We start from the raw sequence: 25178 nt of genomic DNA, 5'->3' as shown, positions 1-25178 counted from the left end.
ATATATATATATATATACAAAATCCACTTTATTTACTTTAATACACTCATGTATTGCAGACATTTGAGATGAATGCTGTCACACGCATGTTTGGTTACACAGTCAATAACACAGCCTCTGATTGGTTAGTAAGTCGGCAAGGAAGCCTGTGATTGGCCAATAGACTGAGCTGAGGCATACCAAGATGGCTGAGTTGTTAACGTTGCTAAAGTTGCTAAATAATCCACAGTGTAGGATCTATCATTGTGAATGTATTTTATAAAGTCTGCTATGGAACAGAACGGTTCATAGCTTGATTTTAAAGCTTCTGAAACTTATAAGACCGCACTGGCACTCTCGACGAACGTCCCATCCAGGAACTTCAGTACTGTGGAGATATCCATCTTGGCATATACAAGATCTTTGACGTCATTTGCAACGCTGACACGCTAACGCTGATCTGAAGAGGTAAGTTAAAGATAATTTAAAAGGAACTACAAGCAAATTATTCCAAGTGACTAGACGAAGTGCCTGATACATTTTGAATCATCAATTTTTCTTTATTGTCATCTTCATACAGAGTTAAAGTTGTGTTCATTTTAGCTGTTTAAGTTTTAACAATCCCCAGGTGAGCTTAACTTAGCTAATTGGCTAACAATTAAGGACATGCTGTACTCCATGGAAAACTAACCAAACAAACGTTTTCTTCATTTTTATCTACAGAGACAGTTGTCTAAAATGTTTTCAACAGTTTGTTAGCCTACAATAGAAGATGCTGGTAGTTATTGACATGAGTCATACATGTGTTCAGTCATCAGGTCCTCATATTGTTTAACTGTGAAAGACTTGAGTGTGTGTTTGGTTTGACGTCCTCATATTGTTTAGCTGTGAAACTGTTGGAGACTCCTCAAGCTGTAGTGACCAGGTAATTAATCTGACACATACACACATTACCTATTAAAACAAATGACATTGAAAATATTTATTGTAATTGTTTGTTTTTAATGGCTCATCACTTCCCAAAGCCATGTTATGCACACTGTAATGGTTTCAGAATGATACCCTTGCTATTAATATTGTTTAAGATAATTTTGTTCTCTAATTTTCACTCAGATATCGGATCACGATTCCTCAGATCATTCGGATTATGAAGATATCGACTATATTCCAGAATCACCTGGCAGTTCCTCAGACACAAGTCTTTGCAGTAGGGAACTAAGAATCTCAGAAAATCCTCTGGAAAAGGTCTTCAGGGACACATTTATGGGTATAGTGTCAACACACAGTGGAGAGATTGCAGGTTCAGAAAAGCCTAGAAGCTTTAGTTCATCACCGATAAGCAATAGTCATAGTTCTTCAGTAAGAAGGTGCAGTGCTGATTCATCTGAGAAGATTCCGAACAATGACAGCGCTATAAAAGTCTCACCATTTCAAAAATCCGGACAAAAAAGCAAGTACAACAAGAAGCAATATTGTTTCTATTGTAAAAAGCCCATTTCTAAATAAGACACCTTGAATCTGTTCACAGTAATCAGCCTGATGTTGCAAAGGCTCTCAGTTTTAATAAGAAATCTCGCAAAAGAAGAGAGTTGTTTAGGTGTCTTAAGAAGAGAGGAAACTTTGACCATAATGCCACTGTGGCAAGTGATGGTGCTGGAGAATGGGTTCCTTCATCAACAAAACGATCTGATCATTTCAGTCATTGCAAATATTGTCATGGACTTTATGCAAGAGATTGCCTTTGGAGACACGTAAGAAGGTGCCCTCAGAGGTCAGCTGAAGAGTTTCCCACTGGGCAGAAGAGGATCCGACTTGACTTACCAAAACCTCATGAAATTCATGAAGCTGTTTGGAAGATTGCCTGTGAAATGAACCAGGATGAGATTTCCTTGGTAGTAAGGAGTGAAAGAGAAATTCTTCGCCTTGGCGAGTCATTGTACAATGCAAGGAAACCACATGAGAGAAGAAATGACTACATACGCCAAACAATGAGAGAGATGGCTAGGTTATTGATAACAGCTAGAGCTACAACACCTTTGAAGTGCACAGAAGACCTTGTCATGCCCAGTAATGTTCGTCATGTGATACAAGCAGTCAGAGCTGTTGCTGGTTATGAGTTGGATAGCAACTCATACAAAATCCCATCCTTGGCTTTAAAACTGGGGCACAGTTTGGCCAAAGTTGCTGGCATTGTGCAGTGCAATGCAATCATTGAAAATCGCCATGAAGTTGCAGAGTTGGCCAAGCAATTTGCCACTCTCTATGAGAAAAAGTGGACAGAGTCCATTTCAGGTGCTGCATTGGGTACACTTCAACAAGCCAAATGGAATAAACCACTGGTTTTACCATTTACTCAGGATGTGACGCTGATGCACAGGTTTCTTGCTACTGAGTGTGCAAAATGCATGAAGGACGTAGAGGAAAGACCTGACAGCAAAAGCTTTGGTAATCTTGCTAAAGTGACTTTGACGCAGGTAGTACTTTTTAACAGAAAAAGGCAGGGGGAAGTTTCAAAAATGGAGCTGCAGAGTTTCACATCACGAAACCGTAAAGAGTTGAATCCTGACATTATGATGGGCCTCAGTGAGCTGGAAAAGAATCTTGCAAAGCACTTTGACAGAGTTGAGATTCGTGGTAAAAGGTCAAGAATGGTGCCTATGCTTCTTACACCTGATATGGTCGCTGCAATGGATCTGCTTATAAAAAACAGAATTGAGTGTCAAGTCCACACAGAGAATGTGTACTTATTTGCACGTCCAGGTGTTCTTTCCTATTACAGAGGGTCTGATTGCCTTCGCACCTACGCCAACCAATGTGGTGCAAAAAACCCAGAGGCACTCACGTCAACAAGACTGCGGAAACAAGTCGCAACTTTGTCCACAGTGCTCAACCTAAAAGAAAATGAAATGGATCAACTTGCCACCTTTCTTGGCCATGACATCCGTGTGCACCGAGAATTCTACCTGCTTCCAGAGAGTACCCTGCAGCTTGCAAAAATCAGCAAACTATTAATTGCAATGGAAAAAGGAAAACTGTCTGACCTGCAGGGGAAAGGGTTGGATGACATTGAGATCAATCCTGAAGGTTAATTTATTTGCATACATAATTTATGGCTTCAAGTGTATCATTTATGTGCTTTTATCCCTTACTTAAAATACTTTTCTTGACTGTGTTTTACTCAATCAGATGAAGTAGCTATGAGTGATGATGACTCCAGTGAAGAAACCAGCAGTCACCTAGATCAGCACATAGGTATTGTGACATGAATATTTAATTGTTGTTGTTAACATTTTTCAGTCTTCCGGGTCATGGTAATCTAACTTGACTTGCTTTTGGTTGCTGCTACAAAGCACCTAGGAATATTGTACTGTGACTTTTTAATGGCTCGAGAACTGAGACCGCTAGGGACCCAACGCATGCACCTGACTCTACCACAGTGAACAACTTGGGGGACACTTCTGACACAGCCATACTGGACAACATGGAGGACACCTTTGACTCAACTGCACCAGCAGCTCAAAAACATCAGCTCAAAACCATCAGCAATGTTCAACCAATAAATGGTAAAATATAATATAATGGAATTGAAAATTGTATTCTTCTCAGAAGACAGTATATAAATGTGCTTTTATCATAACAAACATTTTAATTATTTTTTTCCAGATCACCAGCAAGACACAATACTTGGTACAGTCCAAGTTTCCTTAAAGAGCTCCAACAAAAAGCAAGGTAAAAGAGCATTTGCTGGTCACATTGAAAAAACATTCAGGTTAGCAGTGAGCCATTAAACCATTGTTAAGCAATTTCTAATGTGCTTTCATTTTTGACAGCTGAGAAGGTGAGAAGCAAGTGGACAGGTAATGAAGTTAAGGCTGTTGAACGACACATGATTCGTTTCATAACAAGCTGCAAAGTACCAGGTAAAAGGGACTGTGATGCCTGAAAGACAGAGACTGGTCTGCCATCAAATACTACATTCATAACCGAATCACAGCATTAAAAAGGAAGATGAATAGATAGAATGCACTGTGATAGTTTTCTTTTTATTTTGTACAAGACTGTGTTCAGATTTATGAGCACCTGTTGTGCGGTTTTTAATTTGATTGATTGGTTCTTACCTTGTTGGTTCTTACCTTGTTTTTAGAGAGATAGCACTTGACAGAAGTGCTAGTTGGGCCACAAAGTCTTGTTTTTTCAAATCAGTGTAAGGGAATCCCTGTTATGGATGCACAGTGTTATTTTTTCATGTAAATGTTGTTTGTTTGTTGTTTGTAACATAACAAACATGTTTTGTGTACTGCATGACCTGCAGTAGAGGAAAGGAGGCACAGACCTGTGTTGCTCATTCTGGGCCTTGTTTATCTTTTCATTAAAAGCAAGAAAGGCAGAAAGTGTTCCCAGGATTTTTTTCACTTGAACATTTACTGCTTCATAAATCCAACACAATGATAAGTAGACTGACCACATTTGCTAACTTTTGTTGTATGAACATGTGACATTTCTTACCAGGTTACCTGAATAGTGAGCATATACATGTATGATTATTATTTAGATAATTCAGACGTATATAACAGAAGCACAGTTGCAAATTCTGACTCTATCCCAACTTGGTCTTTATAAGTCACAAAAACTTGAAAATTGTGTATATCTAATGGTTTTACAATTCACTGACATATGTATATATACATATATAATGACACAACATGAAATAACAGTGTTTGATGTCATGGTACTCATTTGTCACATAAACCTGACAATGTCCCCATAAGTAGCATTAAATTCAGGTTTGACCAAAATATAGCCCTAGCCAAAATCTCAATAGATCAATGCATTCCTGAAAGCAGCCACAAGGGGCATTTTCATTCCCAGGGCTCCAGGTCACTGGGAAAGGCCCGTCCTCATATGTCCTGAAAACACGTATGTGTGTGTGAGTGAGTAACTGTGTGTGATTGTGTAACTGTGTGAGTGTGTAACTATGTGTGAGTGAGTAATAATAACTCCCAGGAGGTGTGTGAGTGAGTAATGTGATTGTGAGTGAGTAATCAGGTGTGATTATGGGGGACCCGCGTGAGTGTATCTGAGGTGAGCAGGACGTGAGGGAAACGTGAGCACTGGTGAGCAGTGAGGACCTGAGTGTACCTGCGAGTGTAATCAGGTTGTGTGAGTAACGCGACGAACGCATGCACTATGGAGGAGGACCCGTGCGTGATGTGGAATGTGTGTGGAGTGCACCGTGGTGAAGAGATCAGGTGGGGGAGTAACTGGGGTGTGAGTGGTGTAATCAGGAATAGGTGTGAGCAACGCGTGCGATTAGTTACTGTGCGAGTGTACAGCCAGAGTGAGTGAACTGCGTGAGCGGCATGCGTGACAGGCGCGCGCAGCACCCGCGTGAGCGGAGCAACCCGCGGTGAGCAGGGAACAGCGGAGTGACCCGTGAGCGGCAAACCCAGCAGCGGAACCCCGCAGCAGGTAACTGCAGTGAGTGAGTAACTGTGAGGTATCTCAGGTGTGAGTGAACCGTGTGTGAGTAGCCCACTGTGTGAGTGGGGACTGCAGTGAAAGGAGACTGCGGTGAGCAGCACCAGGTGTGAATGCACCGTGCAGGCAGTGAGTGACCGCGAGCGGTGACCGCGGAGGCACTTATGGTGACTATGCGGTGAGTGTATTCATGCAGAGTGTAACGCGACCGCAGCGGTGAGTTCTGCGGACAAAGAGGCACCATGAGTAGAACTGCAGTGTAACTGTGTGAGGAAACCGTGAGACCAGGAGGTAACACCAGGAGGTAATGCGAGTGTGAACTGAGTGTAACCCCATGCATCAGGTAACTGTGTGAGCAGGTAACTGTGTGATTGTGTATCCCGTGTGAATGTGGTAACTGTGTGCGAAGTGAAACCGTGTGCACCCCCCCACACACACACACACACATTCACCACTCACTCACACACACACACACACACACACACACACACACACACACTCACATCAACACAGTTACACACACACACACACTCACACATTACAAAGCACACCACCACAACACACAGTTACTCACTACACACTCACACCTCTCACAGCTACCACCACACACAGTTACAGTTACACACACACACACAGTTACACACACTCACACACAGTACACAGTTACTCACTCACACACACAGTTACACACTCACACACACTCACACACTCACTCACACAGTTACACACTCACACAGTTACACACTCACACACACAGTTACTCACTCACACACACACTACACACACAGTTACCACTCACACACAGTTTCACTCACTACACACACAGTTACACACTCACACAGTTACACACACACAGCTACACACTCACACACAGTTACACACTCACACACAGTTCACACACACAGCACACACACGGTTTCCACACACACACACACACAGTTACACACTCACACTCACACACAGTTACTCACTCACACACACAGTTACACACACACACACTCACACACAGTTTACACACACACACAGTTACTCACTCACACACAGTTACACACTCACACACATACACACTCACACACAGTTACATACACACAGCACACAGTCACTCACACACAGTTTACACACTCACACACAGTTACACACTCACACACACAGTTACACACTCACACACAGTTACACACACTCACACACAGCTCACTCACACACACACAGTTACACAGTTACACACTCACACACAGTTCACTCACACACAGTTACCACCTACACACACAGTTATACACTCACACACACACACACAGTTACACACTCACACACAGTTACTCACTCACACACAGTTACACACTCACACACACTCACACACACCACACTCACACACTCACACACAGTTACACACACACACAGTTACTCACTCACACACACTCACACACACACACACACACAGTTATACACTCACAGTTACTCACACACACACACAGTTACACACTCACACACAGTTTACACACTACACACACACAGTTACACACTACACACAGTTACTCACACACTACACAGTTACACACAGTTCACACACACACAGTTACACTACTCACTCACACACAGTTACTCACTCACACACACACACACACTCACACACAGTTACTCACACAAAGTTACACACTCACACACAGTTATACACTCACACACAGTTACTCACTCACACACACTTACACACCCACACACACAGTTACACACTCACACACTACTACCACACACAGTTACACACACAGTTACACACACACACACAGTTACTCACCACACACTCACTCACACACACAGTTACACACTCTCACACACAGTTACACTCACACACACTCACACACAGTTACACACTCACACACACAGTTACTCACACACACACACACACTCACACTCACACACAGTTACTCACACACAGTTACACACTCACACACAAGTTACCACACTCACACACAGTTACTCACTCACACACAGTTATACACTCACACACACAGTTACACACTCTCACACACACTCACCACACACAGTTACTTACACACTCACACACAGTTACACACTCACACACACAGTTACACACACAAGTTCACACTCTCACACACAGTTACACTCACACACTACACACACACACACACACACACACTCACACACAGTTACTCACACACAGTTACTACACACTCACACACACTACTCACTCACACACACACACACTCACACACAGTTCACACACACACACAGTTACACACTCACACACAGTTACACACTCACACACACACAGTCACTCACAGCACACACACAGTTACACACACACACAGTTACACACACAGTTACACACTCACACACACAGTTACACACACACAGTTACTCACTCACACACAGTTACTCACTCACACACAGTTACACATCTCACACACAGTTACACACACCTCACACACACACTCACACTCACACACACAGTTACACACTCACACACACAGTTACACACTCACACACACAGTTACTCACTCACACACACAGTTACACACACACACAGTTACACTCACACACACAGTTTTCACACACACAGCACACACACAGTTCACACACAGTTCACTCACACACAGTTACACACTCACACACAGTTACTCACTCACACACAATTACACACTCACACACAGTTACTCACACACAGTTACACACACTCACACAGTTATACACTCACACACAGTTACTCACACACAGTTACTCACACTCACTCACACACAGTTATACACTCACACACACAGTTACACACCTCACACACTCTCACCACACACAGTTACTCACTCACACACAGTTACTCACACACAGTTACACACATTATACACTCACACACAGTTACTACTCACACACAGTTATACACTCACACACACAGTTACACACTCTCACACACAGTTACTCACTCACACACAGTTACACACTCACACAGACAGTTACACACTCACACACAGTTACCAGTCTTGTTACCCCTAGCATCACTTATAATTGCACAATGTTGTGAAGTCCCCACTTCAAGCCTAACAAATGTCAGGAGACATAGAACACTGTAGATGTAAGTTTAATATTCAAACTTTTCAGCTTGTTGACAGGCTGACTACCATCGCCATGTTACGTTTTTAATAGATTTTATTTTCAGATTTATGTAATGTATACAAACATCTCAGTAACGTATACCGTTGTGTCATGTGTTGATCCTCTGTCCTGTTCTCCTGGCTCAACGAACTCCTCCAGCAACGATAAACTTCTTCTGTGGCGATTCTTCTTCTTCTCCTAATAAATGTAGATTACAATTCTTTGTGGTACATAGCGCCAACTAGTGCACAGGAGGGACTTAGCAGTCAGTAGTCACTGATTTCAAAAAGCAACTGGCTCCTTTTGACAAGGTCCAATCAGATTTCATGGGGGTCCAGTGCTACCCCGGCCCCCTCTAGCTCCACCTCTGGGCGTGGTCCACATTAAAGGTCAAGAGGTCACTTAAGTTTAATAATGAAGTGGAATAAAAGAAACTTCCCATCAGCCACCACACCGTCTCACTTCCTGTCACTCTCTTTGTTCCTGTTACAGACTGACCTTTGACCTGCTGCTGATGATAAAGTATGATGTCATTGTGTTTCAGACGTCCAGGATCAGCACAACGAGCACACAACCACACACACTGCCCCAGTCACAGGCCACACCCACCAGGGCGCTGATATGTTGAACCAACACCATGGACGCCACCATCAACCACGTGAGTATAGGTCAAAGGTCACACGAGTCCTTCTCTTTCTAGTGGACTCACACACACACACACACACACACACACAAAGTATGGATAACAAAAGAGAGAAAGGATTTCCTGTGGAGGAAAATGTGTGGATGTGTGTGTGTGTATAAGCTGAGTTTCCCACAGTGCTCCCTGACCTTTGACCTCACTGAGCAGTGAGTTCCTTTAAAGGAACATTCTGCTGTTTATGACATTAAAACAACACATTTTCTCTGTGGACGTTGGTGTGTGTGAGTGAGTGTGTGTGTGTGTGTGAGTGAGTGTTTGTGTGTGTGTGTGTGTGTGTGTGTGAGAGTGTGTGTGAGGAGAGTGTTTGTGTTTTGTGTGTGTGTGTGTGTGAGTGAGTGTGTCGGGAGTGAGTGAGTGTGTATAAGCTTGAGCTTCCCACAGTGCTCCTTAGACCTTGACTCACTGAGCAGTGAGTTCCTTTAGCGTAGAACATTCTGCTGTTTATGACATTAAAACAACACATTTTCTCTGTGATTTAAAAAGCTGTGTGTGTGTGTGTGTGTGTGTGTGTGAGGAGTGTTTGTGTGTGTGTGTGTGAGTGAGTGTTTGTGGGCTTTTGTGTGTGTGTGTGTGTGAGTGAGCAGAGTGTTTGTGTGAGTGAGTGATGTTTGTGTGAGTGTGTGTGTGTGTGTGTGTGAGTGAGGCTTGTGTGTGTGTGGGGTGTGTGTAGAAGCTAGGTAGGTAGGTGTGTGTGTGTGTGTGTGTGTGTGTGTGTGTGTGTGTGAGTGGGAGTGAGTGTTGTGTTTTGTGTGTGTGTGTGTGAGTGAAAGTGAGTGTTTGTAGGGAGTGAGTGTTTGTGTGAGTGTGTGTGTGTGTATGTTGCTAATGTACCTCTAGCTGTCCTCCCAATGGTGATACTGATTTAACGTGACTTTTCCAAATTAAATTTTTTAAGAAGCTGAAGAGGAAACTGATGTCAGGGCGTTATGTTGTGTGGACATTTAGCCTTTTTTTTATCTCTAAGCATAGCAGAAATGATGGTCCTCAAATCCATAGTGCCTTCGCGCGGACCTCACCTTGCTGCCCATACAGGAAAGTGTGTGTGTGTGTGTATGTGAGAGAGAGAGAGAGAGAGAGAGAGAGAGAGAGAGAGAGAGAGAGTGGTGAGTAAGAGACTAGTTTCTAACCAGTAACCTGGTTAACATCACCACAGTTTTTACACTCAAACACTGAGAAAAAACAAACAACACTCAAATGGACTCACTGTGACACAAGAGGACAAAGGACAACACAGAGGAGGACACAGGACGACACAGAAGACACAAGAGGACACAAGAGGACACAAGAGGACACAGGGTCTCTTGTGGACTCTTGTGGTCTCTGTGTGTTTTGGCTGAACTAACAGCCACAAACAGTGAAATCTCATGTTATCTCCTGGAACCAGAGGCTGAGAACCAGCTCCACTGTGCCACGCGTCACCAGCATCAACATCAACACTTCCTGTTTTCAGAGGACAAAGACAGCTCTGTGTCCCTGTTGCCCAGAGGGCGGGGCCATGTCTCAGAGGACTACAGGTTATTATATATGTGTGTGTGTGTGTGTGTGCGTGTGTGAAAAGCTTTTGTCTTTTTTTAACACAGTAAAAATTCATATTTCCCAGAGGATGAACCTGAAAAAGACACTTGAAAAGACACATACACACACACACACACACAGACACACACATACACACACACACACACACACACACACACACATACAGACACACAGTCACACACGCACAGTCACACACACACACAGTCATTAATAATGCACTGTCATGACTGACACACACCCAACAGTCACACACCCACACACAGTCACACACACACGAGACAGTCACACACACACAGTCACAAACACACACACACAGCCACACACAAACACAGTCCACACACACACAGTCACAATACACGCATACACACAGACAAACTAATTACTACACACAGTCACAATACAGACACACAGAGAGTCACACACACAGTCACAAACACACACACACAGTCACAAACACACACAGTCACACACACACACACAGTCACACACGACAGTCACATTACACTCACACAGTCACACACACAGACACACAGATGTCACACACACAGTCACAAACACACACACAGTCACACACAAACACACACAGCCACACACACAGTCACACACGCACAGTCACACACACACGCACACAGTCACACACAGACACAGACAGTCACACACAGTCACAAACACACACAGTCACACACACAAACAGTCACACACAGAGAACACACACACACATCAAAGACACACAGTCACAATAATAGACACACACACATACAAAACACACAGTCATTACACATTAAATACACACATACACAGATACCATTACTACAAAGCCATACACAGTCACATTACAGACACATACAGATAAAGCTTCACACATGACAGTCACAAACACACACACACACAGTCACACACACACACAGTCACACACCCACACACACACAGTCACACACAGACACAGACAGTCACACACACAGCCCACACAGACAGTCACAAACACACACACACACACAGTCACACACACACAGACACACAGACAGTCACACACACACACAGTCACACACACAGTCACACACACAGTCACACACACACACAGACAAACACACAGTCACACACACTATTGAAGCCCACACACACACAGTCACAAACACACACACACACTGACACACATGCACGTTAAAGGTCAAAGGTCAGAGTAGTTTGTAACTTGCCTCACCTGCAGATGAGGACGATGCCGCCGCCCACCATTACCCAGAAGTCCCTGCTGCTCTCCCTGTCCCTGACATGATGGCTCTGCTCATGTCCCAGCTGCATCCGCTCCTCCACAACTTCAACCGCTCGCTGGAGCACCTGACGCGACAGGTGGACGACCTCGCCCAGGAGGTGCTGCAGCTGAGGAGCGGGTGGCCGGGGGCGGAGCTTCAGCTGCAGGTGGGGACGACGGAGGCGCTCAAGCACAACAAGGAAGCAGAGCAGATATTAGACGCCAAACTGGACGAGGTGTACAAGCACATCAGGGAGGTCCAGGCACAGCTGGAGACACACAGGTTGGACACGGACAGCAGACTACACTCCCAGCATGCAATGCTGCACTACAACCTCACCAGCTTCAAGATGGACATGGATGTGAAGCTGAAACGTCAGCAGAAGATGCTGCAGGTCAGAGGTCAACATCTCTCTATCACAGAAGTGTATATAAATGAACATTAACATTCTCTCTGACCTCTGACCCCAGATCAGCCTGCAGGCCATGGATCTGAAGGTCAACCAGGACCAGACCACAGAGGCGGAACTGGAGCCCCACGCCGCTCCCCCTCCCTCCATGCTCCGCCCACTGCCGCCCACAGACTCGTCCACACTGTGGGAGGCCATCAAGCGTCTGGACAACATGGTGGTCAACAACACAGTCAAGGTGGGCGGAACTTAGGCCTCCTGTTTTAAAAGGACAGTTCATGTTCATGTCACTGGTCACTTTATTAGGTACAGTATGTAATGAAGTGACCTGTGACCTCTGTCCTTCTTCTAAAAACACAAAGTCTCTTCATGTTCTCGTGACTAAATGCTGCTCTGTGATTGGCTGGTGCAGGTGGGCGGGCTGACGGAGGACGTGGACGTGACCTCAGGAAACGTCCAGAGACTCAGGTTTGACCTGAAGGATCTGGAGAAGCTGATCAACCAGACTGCTCGTCGCAGTCAGGTCCTGTTCATGGAGACGGGTCTGGAGGTGGAGGACGCTAAGGTGGGCGTCCTGAAGAAGGTGGACGAGCTGACACGAAACATGACTCAGCACCTGCAGGAGGTGGACGTGGACATGGATTACCTGTTCACCGCCCTCTACCGCAACCACTCTGCCCCGGACTGTGACTGCAAGGCACTGACCGCCGCCGTAGTTCAGCTGGAGAGGGGCGTGGCCAATGTGACAGCCCTGGCCAATGAGAACAGATTAGCCCTGGAAGCAGATGATGACAGAGGGGTGGAGCAGTGGGACGGGGCCAATGACTGGGAGCCGGCGGTAGAAGCGCTTCAACGTGGTCTTCAGCTGGTATGAAAACACACACACACACTCACACACAGACTCTCACACAGACACACACACACACGCATAGTCACTCCACACGCAGTCACACACACACACGCGACAGTCACACACACAGACAGTCACACACAAGACAGTCACACACAGACACACACACACACAGTCAGACACACAGACAGTCACACACACTCCACAGTCACACACACAGACACACACACACACAGTCAGACACACAGACACACACAGACAAACACACAGTCACTCAGTCACTCAGTCACTCACTCACTCACGCCCTCTCTCTAACCCTGACCCTGTAGGTGAAGGAGTCTGTGGTGTTGGAGCAGACCAGGAGCCGGACTCTGAGCCAGACTCTGAACCAGACTGTGAGGCAGCTGAGCAGCTCGCTGAGCCTCAGCGTGGCCGAGGTGAGCGTTCTGAAGCGGAGCAACGAGCAGCTGAGAAAGGACCTGCACAAACTGTCCGCGCCCTTCGACTCTATGCTCAAAGACGCCATCAGACACAGCGACGTGCTGGAGCTTCTCCTGGGCGAAGAGGTGCTGGAGTTCCTGGAGTGGCCGGTCCAGGACCAGGAGGCCCAGTCCATCCCAGCCCTGAAGGAGCAGCTGAAGAACCTGCAGGAGGAACTGAGAGGACACAGCCTGAGCATCACGTCACTGCTGAGCAGCAGAGCAGGTACTTCCATTAGTGCTGTGAGTGCCCCCTGCTGCTGAGACTCACTAAATACACGACTGCTTCTGTTCACAGGAGTCTGGGAGGAGGTGCCATCTGCTGACCAACCCTCCTTCTCCTCCTCCCTCCTCCTCCCCGATGACAAGAGTCCTGGTGGTATGAGGAGGAGCAACAGCGGAGAAGCAGCCCGGGAGCAGCAGCTCTTCCTGCGCCCTGACGAGAGGCGTCCGGAGCATGAGGGAGACGGCAGTGATCTGTGGAACCTGGAAAAGATGATGCAGGACCTGGAGCTGAAGGTGAAGCAGCTGGAGGACAAACCCTGTCCCTGTCCCAGCTCCTCCACGGAGAGGGAGGTGCTGTCCAAACTGCAGGAGGAGGTGACGTGGCTGAAGAGAGGCCTGGAGGAACATCTGAGGGTCTTCAAGAACGTCTTCACTAAAACTGACGTCCTGGTGGCATCAAACGCAGCGCTGGATCTGGATCAAGTGTGGCAACTGGTGAAGAACCAAAAAACTAAGAAAGAGAGGAAGAGAGGAGGAGCCAGAGGAGGAGGGGAGGAGCCAGGAAGAAGAGGAAACCATAGAAACAGGAGGGATCTACCTGGTGAGTGACTTTCATAAAACACTCATGACACATGATAAGGACCAGAGGACACACATGTTGTTCCTGCTTCTCTCTCCAGGTGGCGCTCTTGTGTCAGAAGACTCTGTGATGTTTGTGGCATCTCTGAGGATTTCAAACAGCGCGGTGACGTTTGATACGTCTCTGAACCCAGGACATTTTCACTCTGACACCGGGACCTTCACCGCTCCAGTGGACGGGGTCTACGTCTTCATCCTCACCTTCAATCTAAAGTCTGGCTCCGCCCCTATTGTCCTCAGGAAGGTGGGCGGGGTTTCAGTGTCTCTAAACCGACAGAATGTGACAGCAGCGGGGGGGCCGGCCACATCTGTGGCACTCCTGCGGCTGAGGAAAGGGGAGGAGATATGGCTGGAACTGAGGGGCGGGGCATGGGCGGATTCAGAGGACAATGTCTTCACTGGGTTATTACTGCATCGCACCACCTGAGGGCGCTGTGGAACAGTCAGCTGAGCACAGGAGGAGAACTCGATGTTGTTTTATGACAGAAGCACCTTACACAAAACAGCGGGAATCAAACCATCAACCCTTCAACCGCCGGTCGTGGACTTCTTCCTCTGCTCCACCGGTTTAGTCCGGAGGTGTTTAGCTTAACCTAGCTTAGACTGGAGATGTGAGGAAATATTTATCATAAGAAAAACATTAAATATAAATGTTTAGACAGCTCGCCCCCTGGTGGCAGGCTGCATTGTGTCATAAGTCGCCTCAAAGGGTTTTTTTTCTCTTTACACTTTGGTTTTAATTATTGATTAAATTATGACAAATTATGATTGACAGCTGACAAAACTAAAAAATGAACAGCCTTTTCTGTCAAATTCATTGGATTATCAGATGCTGGATTATCTGGTGTTGGACTATCTGGGTCTGGATTATCTGGCACTAGATTATCTGGTTCTGGATAATCTGGTGTTGGACTATCTGGTTCTGGATTATCTGGTACTAGATTATCTGGTTCTGGATTATCTGGTGCTGGATTATCTGGTGTTGGATTATCTGGTGTTTCCACTGGGAAAGTTGAACTTTGAATTTTTACAACAAACATTAAGAACAAACGTCTGATTTCATTCAGAGAAAGTAAAGTTGAAGGGTTATGCTGAATTTCGGTGTCACAATAAGGCAGAACTGTGGTACAGGGAGTCGGCGTACACATCACCAGGACGCTGCAAATGGATCAGATGAATAGAATTCAGACATCAGTCATTTTATTTTTTTACCCTTGTGCTTTTGTGCTGTGACATGTTGAAATGTCTGCTGTGAAAAACTGATAGATTTTTTTTTTTTTGCCTCAAGAAGTGGTCTGCTATGCCCTGGTAAGTGCCTACAACAAGAACCACATGCGGAAAAGACAGAAGAGGAAACACTGAAGAGAAACATCAGCCACAGCGAAACATGGCCATGTCATCATTGCAGAATCACAAGCTATTCTCCGGTACCTTTTAGTGAAAATCCTTTCTCAGTATTTTTAGCATACATATTTTAAGAAAAAAAAACATTTCATTGTTGCTTTGGGTGTAAAGTAAAAAGCCATTTTTATATTAACTGTATTATATGTGATCAATGGGCACAAGAGACTAATTAAGAAAAGTGCTAAGAAAAAAATAAATGTCATTGTTTCTTTTACAATCAATTGCCTACTTTTGCTTTTTCTCACTTTGCTTTGAATTATTCAATCAATGGTTACCGTATCGTTTCAGCTGCAAGTATGTAAAACAAAAATAACTAAGTGGTACAGGACAAGAACTGTCTTTTAAGTCGGACCACAGAGGAAAAGTCAGGAGACTTCAGCTGAATGGTTGACTGGTTGTCCAACCACAGAAGGAAAAAAAAAAAACAAAAAAAAACACAGTAACAAAAGAACAGAACTCATTAGCCGCCTCATTAAGAACAAGTTTGTCCTTCAGCTGGTCTCAATATAGCTACTGTGCTTCACCTACTACTGCTGCTGTTGCTGCTGCTCAGACATTGGGACACTGTGTCCTTATGACGGAGAAATAAAGTACAGTAGTGAAAAGTCAACAAGGGGGGGTAGAGCTGACTCGAAGCTTTGGGACTCACATTTGATTTGTCTTACTGAATTATCCAGCACACAGAACATTTCAAATGAGAAAGCGGAGCATGATGAATGGTTGTCAGAGGCGGAGTGACACGGCGGATTTATCAAACGGAGTCAAACACACATACATCAGGCCAGCCTTCAGCACCACGGACAGAAGCTTTTAGAGCCAAGGCATCTGTCAAAGACAAAGGGAGTTAAAATATGACACACCGTGCTCCTCAGGTAGTGCTCGGGTCATGACTGAATGCAGGCACAGACGAGACTGGCAGAGCGAAAAAGGTTTACAGGAACACGGAGCAAGCATGTGTTGGTACATGCAAATACAAGGTCAAAGACATAGTTAAGTGCGCACACACAAGAAAAAAGTCAACCATCCTTTTTTTTTCTTCTTTTAACTGGAGGAGCTAAGACAAACACATCATGACAACAAGAGAGGCCACAAAATGAGTTGACCTGTTCTATGAAATTAAAGCAGCTTGCGAGTCTTTGTCCCATGATTTGATAACATACTTGAATGAATAAGCTAAACGACTTAATGTTATATGGAAACTCATTTCTCCTGCTGTCTGCCTTAATCTCATACAATTCCATAAATATCTTTTTTTCTCTCTCTCTCTCTCTCAGCCCTCACAGTTGACAATCTCCCTCCACAAGCAGGGATATGACCTTTTTTGTCATTCGTAAATTCAAAACATACCTATATTAGGGCAACAAATCCTCTAGATTTAAGCCCAGTGTGAAAAGAACCAGTGAGCTGTCTCACCACCATTTAATCCACATTGAAGAAGGAAAAAAAAATAATATCGTTTCTTGCTGAATCTTCAAATAGTTTAAATATCAAAATCACCTTGTACTATTTAGATAGCCGTTTGCACTCAGGCAGATATTAACGCATGCTCTGTGAAGGCTTATAGATGGGTTTTCTTGCTGGTTCCATTTTCAGTTTAATTCTGTAGTGCATTTTGTGGAGCATTTAAGGGCAATAGTCACACATGTATGAAGTTACTGACTGAAGTCTGACTGATTTCCATCGTGGAACATTAGAAGAAATAATGTGAACAAGTAGTAGTGCACATTTGTTACACTGATACAATTTTATATTACTGAATTGATTTAAGCCCGCTATTATAACTTTGCACATAGGAAAATGCTCGACTACAGTGACTCATTTCTTTGGCGCACACAAAATGGGGCCAACTATTTAACCACAAATACTTTATAGTTCTCCAAGCACCTCATATCCTCATATTCATCATGGCTTTATTCATAAAACGGCGTTATTTCATCATTAGAGTAGCACTCGGTAGAATACATACTGTACAGCTCCACCAAGGCCAGAATATTTCTCAGAATTACGTTTGCGTGCAACAAACCCACTGATCTCAAACAGTGATTTAACAAATGATTGACATTTTCAAGATCAAGATCCAAACACTGCACTTTGAGACACTGATGAAAATGCTGAAAATGTCACATTTTGAAAAAAGATGAAGACTAGACAAAGTGCTGCTTAAAGCAAATGGTATAGGGCACTTTTACATGTTTGAATTGCCAGCCTATTAGAATTACAAACCTTTGTGTCGGCCAGCCAGCATAGCTACAGGCAGCCACATTCCAATGAAAAGTGAAATGTCAACACGCATTTACAGTCTTGCTGCCAACACTCTGTTTAACGTCACTGTAACCGGTTGCTTTTAAGAGGCCTTTATTATAGCCATTAATTGGAAAAAACACCCAGCTGACCGAGAATGTTAATTCCGTTCCTGATAAAAGAATAAAAAGTCTTTGCCTCTTGAACGGTGTATTAATTAAAGACACCATTTGCTGCGGCAGTATAAATTGTTTAGTAATGTGTGGAAGTGACGTTAGTGCGTATGACAGGTGAATCTCTCAAGTATCATCAGTGAACCAGTGCATCGCACTCCTGAACACGCATTTGCTATGCGTTTCCTTAAAAGTCAAGACAGGGTGTCACACCAGATTCGGTATGACCCGTCACAGTGCGACCAGTCAAAAGCTATTTATGTGCGTGTTTCCTGCTCTATAGAGGCTTTGCCCGTCTCTGTTTCCATTACCATCACTCCTAATGTGTTGCGGCTAAGTGATGCTTGGTGCTTACAGCCTGTGTGCCGCACAGCTACAACTGCATTGAAACACATCCCTGTTTTTTTTGTTGCGTACCATTTGCATACGGGCAAAGTGCTCCCCTAAAACACAGCAGCTATTAGACATTTCCAGTTTACACTAGTATGTGAGATGAGAATGAGGCTTTCACATTTACATATTTCAACCAGTTCAGTGAATTCCTACATATAAGATTGAGACGGCAGTGCAGACCGGAGCCTAGGTTATCCAGCATATTGATAACCACCCAACCATAAATCCTATGCAGACAAGAGTGAATGCCTGGATGGAACATAGGATGATATGACACCAAAGAGGGCTTTTCCACTAATTGGAAGACCTATTCTCAGATGATTGGTTTCCAGCTACTGATTGATTACTAGCTCCTTTTGTCTCACTGCAGTTTCCTCTGTGAGGTGAGCATGACGCCTGTCCCGGGGTCAGATCAATGCAGGGACTAATGAGTAATTCACATGCACATGCTCACATTTATGATGAATTGAACTGAAGCGCTCCCAGAACAGGCGAATGCATGCGGACGTACAGAAACACTACTTTCCCGCAGGTTCAGCAAAGCATTGTCAGCCTTGTGGCACACATTGTCCCCATCAGATTCATTAACGCTATAGAGGCCATCGATATTACTGGCAGCACACATTAATCATCGCCGAGTATTAAAGTCCTGTTGTGCAACGGTGGGAGAGCCACCTACAGTTATAGCCTCTGTGTAAGTAGCACTTTCACAATGCGGGTTTGTTTACGTCACGCTTCGCTCAGATGTAGACCTGCTGCAGACACGGATCTCTGTTCATATGAGGTTGTGGAGGGATTTTGATTTAGATAATGGGTGAAAACTAATATTTGCAAAACCACGCGTACATGCTAATTTATCTTGTAATTATGCCAAATTGATAGAGCACCGGCACCAACTGCCTCCATTTTTCATATAGCAGCAAGTGGAAGGAGATGAATACAGTTGATTAAGGGTGTTTTAAAATTCAGAGTATATATTTATATTACATTGTGTATAAAAGGTAACATTTTTAGTTGCCATAATACCATCATAGATTTCACGTCTTCATATGGCATTTTGAAGGTAAAAGCACCAAACTTTTACTTTCCTTTTCAAACGCCACACTAAATTCCTTGCCTTTATCTCATGTGGTTTTAAAATGCAGGTCAGTGTCTGTCTTCAAAGCAGCAGAGAATGTGTGCCCAGCAGGAGTGCAGCAGCAGAGCAGCCGCTGTCCAGTTTGTCTGTCGTCACAACGGCTGGCCTCGATGTGATGGTACTGGACGGAGAGAGGGATGAGTTTTATTAGACGGGGGTCGGAACTCATGAGGGCCATTAGGAGGAGGAACACCTGCAGTGTTGGCGGCGTGCTATCCCTTTTCACACCCGCGCGTTTCAAATTACCGCTCACACCCATGTAGACTAATTGCATTTGAAGCTCATAATATCCTCCAGTGTATTTTCCTGCTCGAGCCTTAATGCAAGTCAAATTAGGGGAATCAAAAGACGTCCCCCGTATGTTATCTCACTGCCGTCTGACGGAGTTGTTTACAGCAATATTTTAACTTGCTCGCAAAATGAAGACACACAAATGGCTGCATTTTACTATCAATCATCCTCCCCCCACACCACCCCGCTGCATGTATGGATGGCAGCTCTGTGTGATTCAGTACACTGTGAAGCAGCATGTGGCTCACAGTGAAGTGTCTCACACACACACACACAAACCCAACCCTATTCCTTCAGTTCATTACACGGTTCCCTGAAAACTGGAATAACAATAACCACGGCCCTGTGTTTGATCTTCATTATCCTTTTTTCTTCTTCTTTCCGATAGATGGATAGATAGATAGATAGATTCCCTTCTTTCTCACTTTCCTTTTTCTGTGTTGATATTTATATTTCCCCATTTCCATCGCTGGAAAAAGACAAATCCGCCAGTTTAGATTAGATCATAGAGAATCTGAATGACGCTTTTCATATTGATGATAATTGTATTTTACATAAATTATCCAGTGAGTTTATTTGAAAATTGAAATGAAGGCAGCAGGGTAGTTAACAGTCTGGCAATCTGCTCTCTTCCATAATGTACGCATCGAGAATGATGTTCCTGCTGAATGAAAGCTGTTCATCTATGAAATAAAAGTATCTTAGTGACCTATTTAATTATAGCATCTTAATGCTGGAAGTGGTAGCCGACCGTGGAAAACCATCACATTCATAATATCCCATTAAGAAATGATTGTCTTTTCAGACGGTGTTTTCTCTCAATTTCGCCCACAATTGAAGACGTTTAGATCAGCGACCACGATTTAAAAATACAGTGTCTAAAAGCCCTTTATGTGCTCACTGTGTGAGACCAGCTGGAAAGTCTGATGCAATATGTAAGCACTGTCACAATCACGCAAAAAGAGAAATAAGCTTTCTTCAGTCATCTGAAGAGAGTCCAAAAGAACAAGGGTGATAACAAGGTCTCGGCTACTCTTTCTCAGGCCATTAGCGAGACAGTCTTTTCACTGGGATTTGAGTCAAAGAAACATCTATTTCTGTCACAACTGGTTTTCACTTTGGAGCGAGAAGATGTTTGTTGAGGTTTTGTTCCCTCTCTCTCTCCCTCTCTCTTCCTCGCTCTAAACTGAGGGCATTAATATCGAGCTAAGTGTTATTGCGTACAACTCTGGTAGAAGATTGGCAAGGTGAGAAAAGTGAGAGTGCGGGGGAGTCTGATCTGATTTAAAAGGAAACTGAGGTCATGAGGCAGATTCAATTAAAGGAATGGGACAATGCCCAGAACAGGTTCAAAGCCCACAGCGGTCAGTAAACAGATACGATGATATAACCAAAGTCACATTAGATACCCTTTGTTCTACGGATAAAAACTGCACTCTGATTCAAACAAAATACCTTTATCTCATCTCGATTATCACACACACGGAAATGACATTGCAACATAAATTTCAAACCTAAACTACGCCCTCCTTTCGCTCATTACTCACACAGCTGGTTGGTTCTGGTTCTTGTCATCTCCCTCCCACACACATGCAGTGTTTTTTCATACTTCAATGGTCCAAATTGAATATTGTTTATGATGCATGATATTGAAAGCAGACTCCAGAGGGACCGGCGGCAGTCTTGTCAACTGACTGAACAAGCCAACAAACAGATCCAAGTGATTTCTGTTGATGCTCTGCGACGCGCATCTCCCCAAGCACAACAAAGAGACATTCATTCTATATTTATGCCACCACCGAAGTGTCAGAAATATTGATGACCCTGGGCAGAAATTAGCCTGCTTGTCAAAATATAGCAGCACAACTGCAAGTTTTTTTTGTTTTTTTTTTTCCATCCAGTGCAATGTTTTATCAAGTAACCAGAAGAACAAAGCACCGACATCGATTAATGTCGGTCTAAATTTAAGCTAAGCATGTCTGTCACTTTGTGTCATTGATGCACAGAAATGCTCAAAGGTGATGGAAGTTTTTTTTATTGCCATTAATGGGTTACACTCTCAGCGCGTGTCTGTGACTAAATGGAAACGCGGAAATAAGACAGATTCAATTTACACAGTTTCCAACTGTGGCACATGCAACCAAATTAGTTGGGGGATGGCAGAGCTTCTTGTGGTTGCGTTTACCTTGTTAACCGAGTTAGAGAACTCTAATCAGAAATCACTTCTTCACAGCCCGGCCTTGTAGGAAATAGATGAAACCATTGATTCCTGCCATAGATCCGTTCCTTTATTTTCTTGGCTCAAAGTTCAGCATCAACCTCTTTAACTGTAAACAGCCGGGCCAGGCAGAGAAAACAATCAAAAAATAACAGAAAACATCAGCGCCCAAAAAAGACACTGGCAATTGATCAGGCGTTCGGTGAGAGAGGTGGCATCTCTCCCATCAGATTCATTAGTTTTCCAGCCGCTCTGACATTTCCATTTGCACACTTCAATTGACAAAATAAAATACCCGTCCAGCTCTCATCCCTCAGCTCTACAGCGGGTAATCACTCCTCCACTGCACTGTAGGATCTCACCCCAAACCCCCCATTCCTTCCATCGCTCAGAGTGCAGCCTCATCATGGCGGAGTTTGAAACACAAACAGAACTTCCTCCACGGGAGTCAGAGGAGAATGCATGCCAATGAGTAGACCATCAACATGGGGTCACTTGGACCTCAGGGTAGGGCACACTTCAACTTCTCATTTTCTTCCCATCACCTCCTCTTTGCTCCCTCGCTTTCTCTCCCGCATACCTAAGTAACTCCTGTGATGTGTAGCCATCTCTTAAGAGTCAGCATCCGCCTCTCCCTGCCAGGCGTCTGACTGGCCACACGCTCGCAGGGAGTCTTTCAGCAATCCATTTCATTTAGACGCAAAACTTTTGACTCGCCCATGTTAGGGGTCAAACAGGCTCTTTTCAAAAAAGAGCCTCCGAACGGAGGTAAATTATACAAATTGAGTGGCAGGAGGAAAGGGAGCACGGCTGAGCCTCAGCAGCTCTGTTGAACCCAGACGACCTCGGGCTTGCTTAATGATGTCTTTGCCGAGCCATACGGAGTTGCATTGGATGATTATGCTGCAGATCAGGCAGAATTCTCACATCTCACATTTTCTTTCTACTCATCTCCACTCCCACCCCGCCCTTCCTATAATCTATTGCTCTTTTTCTACTCTGTCCTCTTTGTCTCCCTTTTCCCCCCTAATCTTTCTCCCTTCCCCTATACATTCATCCACCTCTTCCTCTCATCCATGTATTTTCCCACTTGCAGACTTTCTCAGGACTCCACCCATTTGAAGCAGTGGCAACACGCTGAGAGACTTTGGTCAAATTTGATGATGCTCCCCTTCCAACAGTGGCATTTAATCAATTGAAATCTTATTTTGGGGATGAGCAGAGAGGAAGTTGTTTTTTTCATGAGCAGCTCTATAATAGAATAAAACTGCCAGAAGGCCAAGTCCCTCATCACTGGGGACTCCATAGATTGAGGTGATTGAGTTGTTTTAAGATGAATTTTGAATACTGCCTATGCCGCCTGGCAGGCTGTGCTCCACTACCTCACCTGGAATTTAGAAATAACATATAAAAATGTCAATAAAAAATGGAAATGAGAATGGAAGAAGCACATGTGTATTTTTGAAGCAGGCTTCATTTGCATAAAACAGATTTAGAGAGGCTGGGGTTTGAGTCAGCAACAGAAGTAGTTCCCCTAATGTCTTTTCCATCTTGTATCAGCGATTTGACCTTTTCCCAGTAAAATACTTTTTCCCCTGCACCATTCTGTACATTTGTTTTCTGTTTGTTGTGTATTTTTCTGAAAATGAAACACAAATAATACCAAGAAATAGGATAAATCTTGTGAACTGCACTGATCTCAACAGCGAGACGACATCATCTACTGTTCATGTTAGTGTTATTTTCATATAAAAGAGAATGTGTTTTTGTTTGCTTGCCTAATTACACTCTGATGCAGTATTGATTGCGTCTACACCATGACCAAGACTTTGACATTTACTGTTTTAAACATGCAGAGTTGTGCTTGCGTGCCTTGAGTTTTAACAACATTTCAGAAGATATAACATTGCAATGTAAATGTATGTACTTGCAAAGCAATGTATTATTTTTTTGCTTATGTCCAAAAGAGTCGGTTGAGAGCAGTCGGTTTATACACTCCACTCAGGAGTAACATGCTGTAGCTGTAAGACTGTAGGCTACAAGCCCTGCATCAGATCTGCCATCTGACAGAAGCTGCAGCCCAGAGCGGCTAGAGTCCCCGCAACAGATGGGCAGATAAATGCTAGTCAGGTGTCCCACTCACACTTGCACAGGCTTCGACATAAACACAACATACACACCTTTTTTTTCTCCTGTCTGTAAAAATTATGTTCAACTAATTGGCAGTGGCAAATATGATGAATGATGATGTCTTTTAAATGCACGGCGCCTCTAGGAGTCTCTCAATCACAACAACAACAACAATAAAAGACTTACTTTGGTGAGGTTGTGAAGCAGCGTGGGATCATGGGAAATGTTGTCTTCGCGTGTGGTGCATTTGCGCTTTTGGGGAGAGCTTCGGTGGCACAGCGTGAATGCAATCGGCAAAGATTAGTCATGATCCATTAGGGAGAAATACACACAATAAAATACAATAGAACACACACACAAATGGAAGCACTGGTGTTTTAGTATAGATTGGCAAAAGCTGAAACAATGATAATCTCCTCACTGGTTAAAACACTTGAAGTACTTTCCTTGTCCATCTCATAATAAAACCTTATTCTTCTTTTGTTAATAGTACTTTGTGAAATCAAGCAAAACAACTACAGTGGAGAGAATTAACTTCCTGTT

The 25178-nt window shown here is 44.1% G+C and overlaps 1 protein-coding gene across 3 annotated transcripts; it reads left to right on the top strand.

Annotated features, from left to right (window-relative positions):
* Positions 1-80: 80 nt before the first annotated feature.
* LOC122760283 (multimerin-2-like) lies at positions 81-15344 on the top strand. 3 transcript variants are annotated; one of them, XM_044015368.1, is made up of 12 exons: positions 81-3063; positions 3166-3231; positions 3417-3542; positions 3643-3708; positions 3810-3817; positions 9101-9214; positions 12003-12439; positions 12516-12692; positions 12867-13322; positions 13634-14009; positions 14082-14609; positions 14689-15344. In XM_044015368.1, the coding sequence occupies exons 6-12, from the start codon at positions 9178-9180 to the stop codon at positions 15072-15074; spliced, it is 2397 nt and encodes a 798-aa protein (XP_043871303.1). In that variant the 5' UTR covers positions 81-3063; positions 3166-3231; positions 3417-3542; positions 3643-3708; positions 3810-3817; positions 9101-9177; the 3' UTR covers positions 15075-15344. The 3 variants fall into 3 exon arrangements, with proteins under 3 accessions (XP_043871303.1, XP_043871302.1, XP_043871304.1); XM_044015367.1 differs by having other exon boundaries at positions 3330-3542; XM_044015369.1 differs by lacking the exons at positions 81-3063; positions 3166-3231; positions 3417-3542; ... (1 more) ...; positions 3810-3817; positions 9101-9214 and adding an exon at positions 10504-10773.
* The last annotated feature ends 9834 nt before the right edge of the window (positions 15345-25178 follow it).

Source organism: Solea senegalensis, unplaced genomic scaffold (genome assembly GCF_019176455.1).
Source record: "Solea senegalensis isolate Sse05_10M unplaced genomic scaffold, IFAPA_SoseM_1 scf7180000013353, whole genome shotgun sequence".
In the NCBI taxonomy this organism is placed as follows: domain Eukaryota; kingdom Metazoa; phylum Chordata; class Actinopteri; order Pleuronectiformes; family Soleidae; genus Solea; species Solea senegalensis.
Note: the sequence above shows the minus strand (reverse complement) of the source record. Positions and strands in the feature narration are given on the sequence as shown.

Excerpts from the sequence above, each read along its gene's own strand:
- LOC122760283 (XM_044015368.1), top strand. The coding sequence starts at position 9,178 with ATGTTGAACCAACACCATGGACGCCACCATCAACCAC. Across the intron at positions 12,693-12,866 it reads TGGTCAACAACACAGTCAAG|GTGGGCGGGCTGACGGAGGA; the intron begins GTGGGCGGAACT and ends TGGCTGGTGCAG. Across the intron at positions 13,323-13,633 it reads TTCAACGTGGTCTTCAGCTG|GTGAAGGAGTCTGTGGTGTT; the intron begins GTATGAAAACAC and ends CTGACCCTGTAG.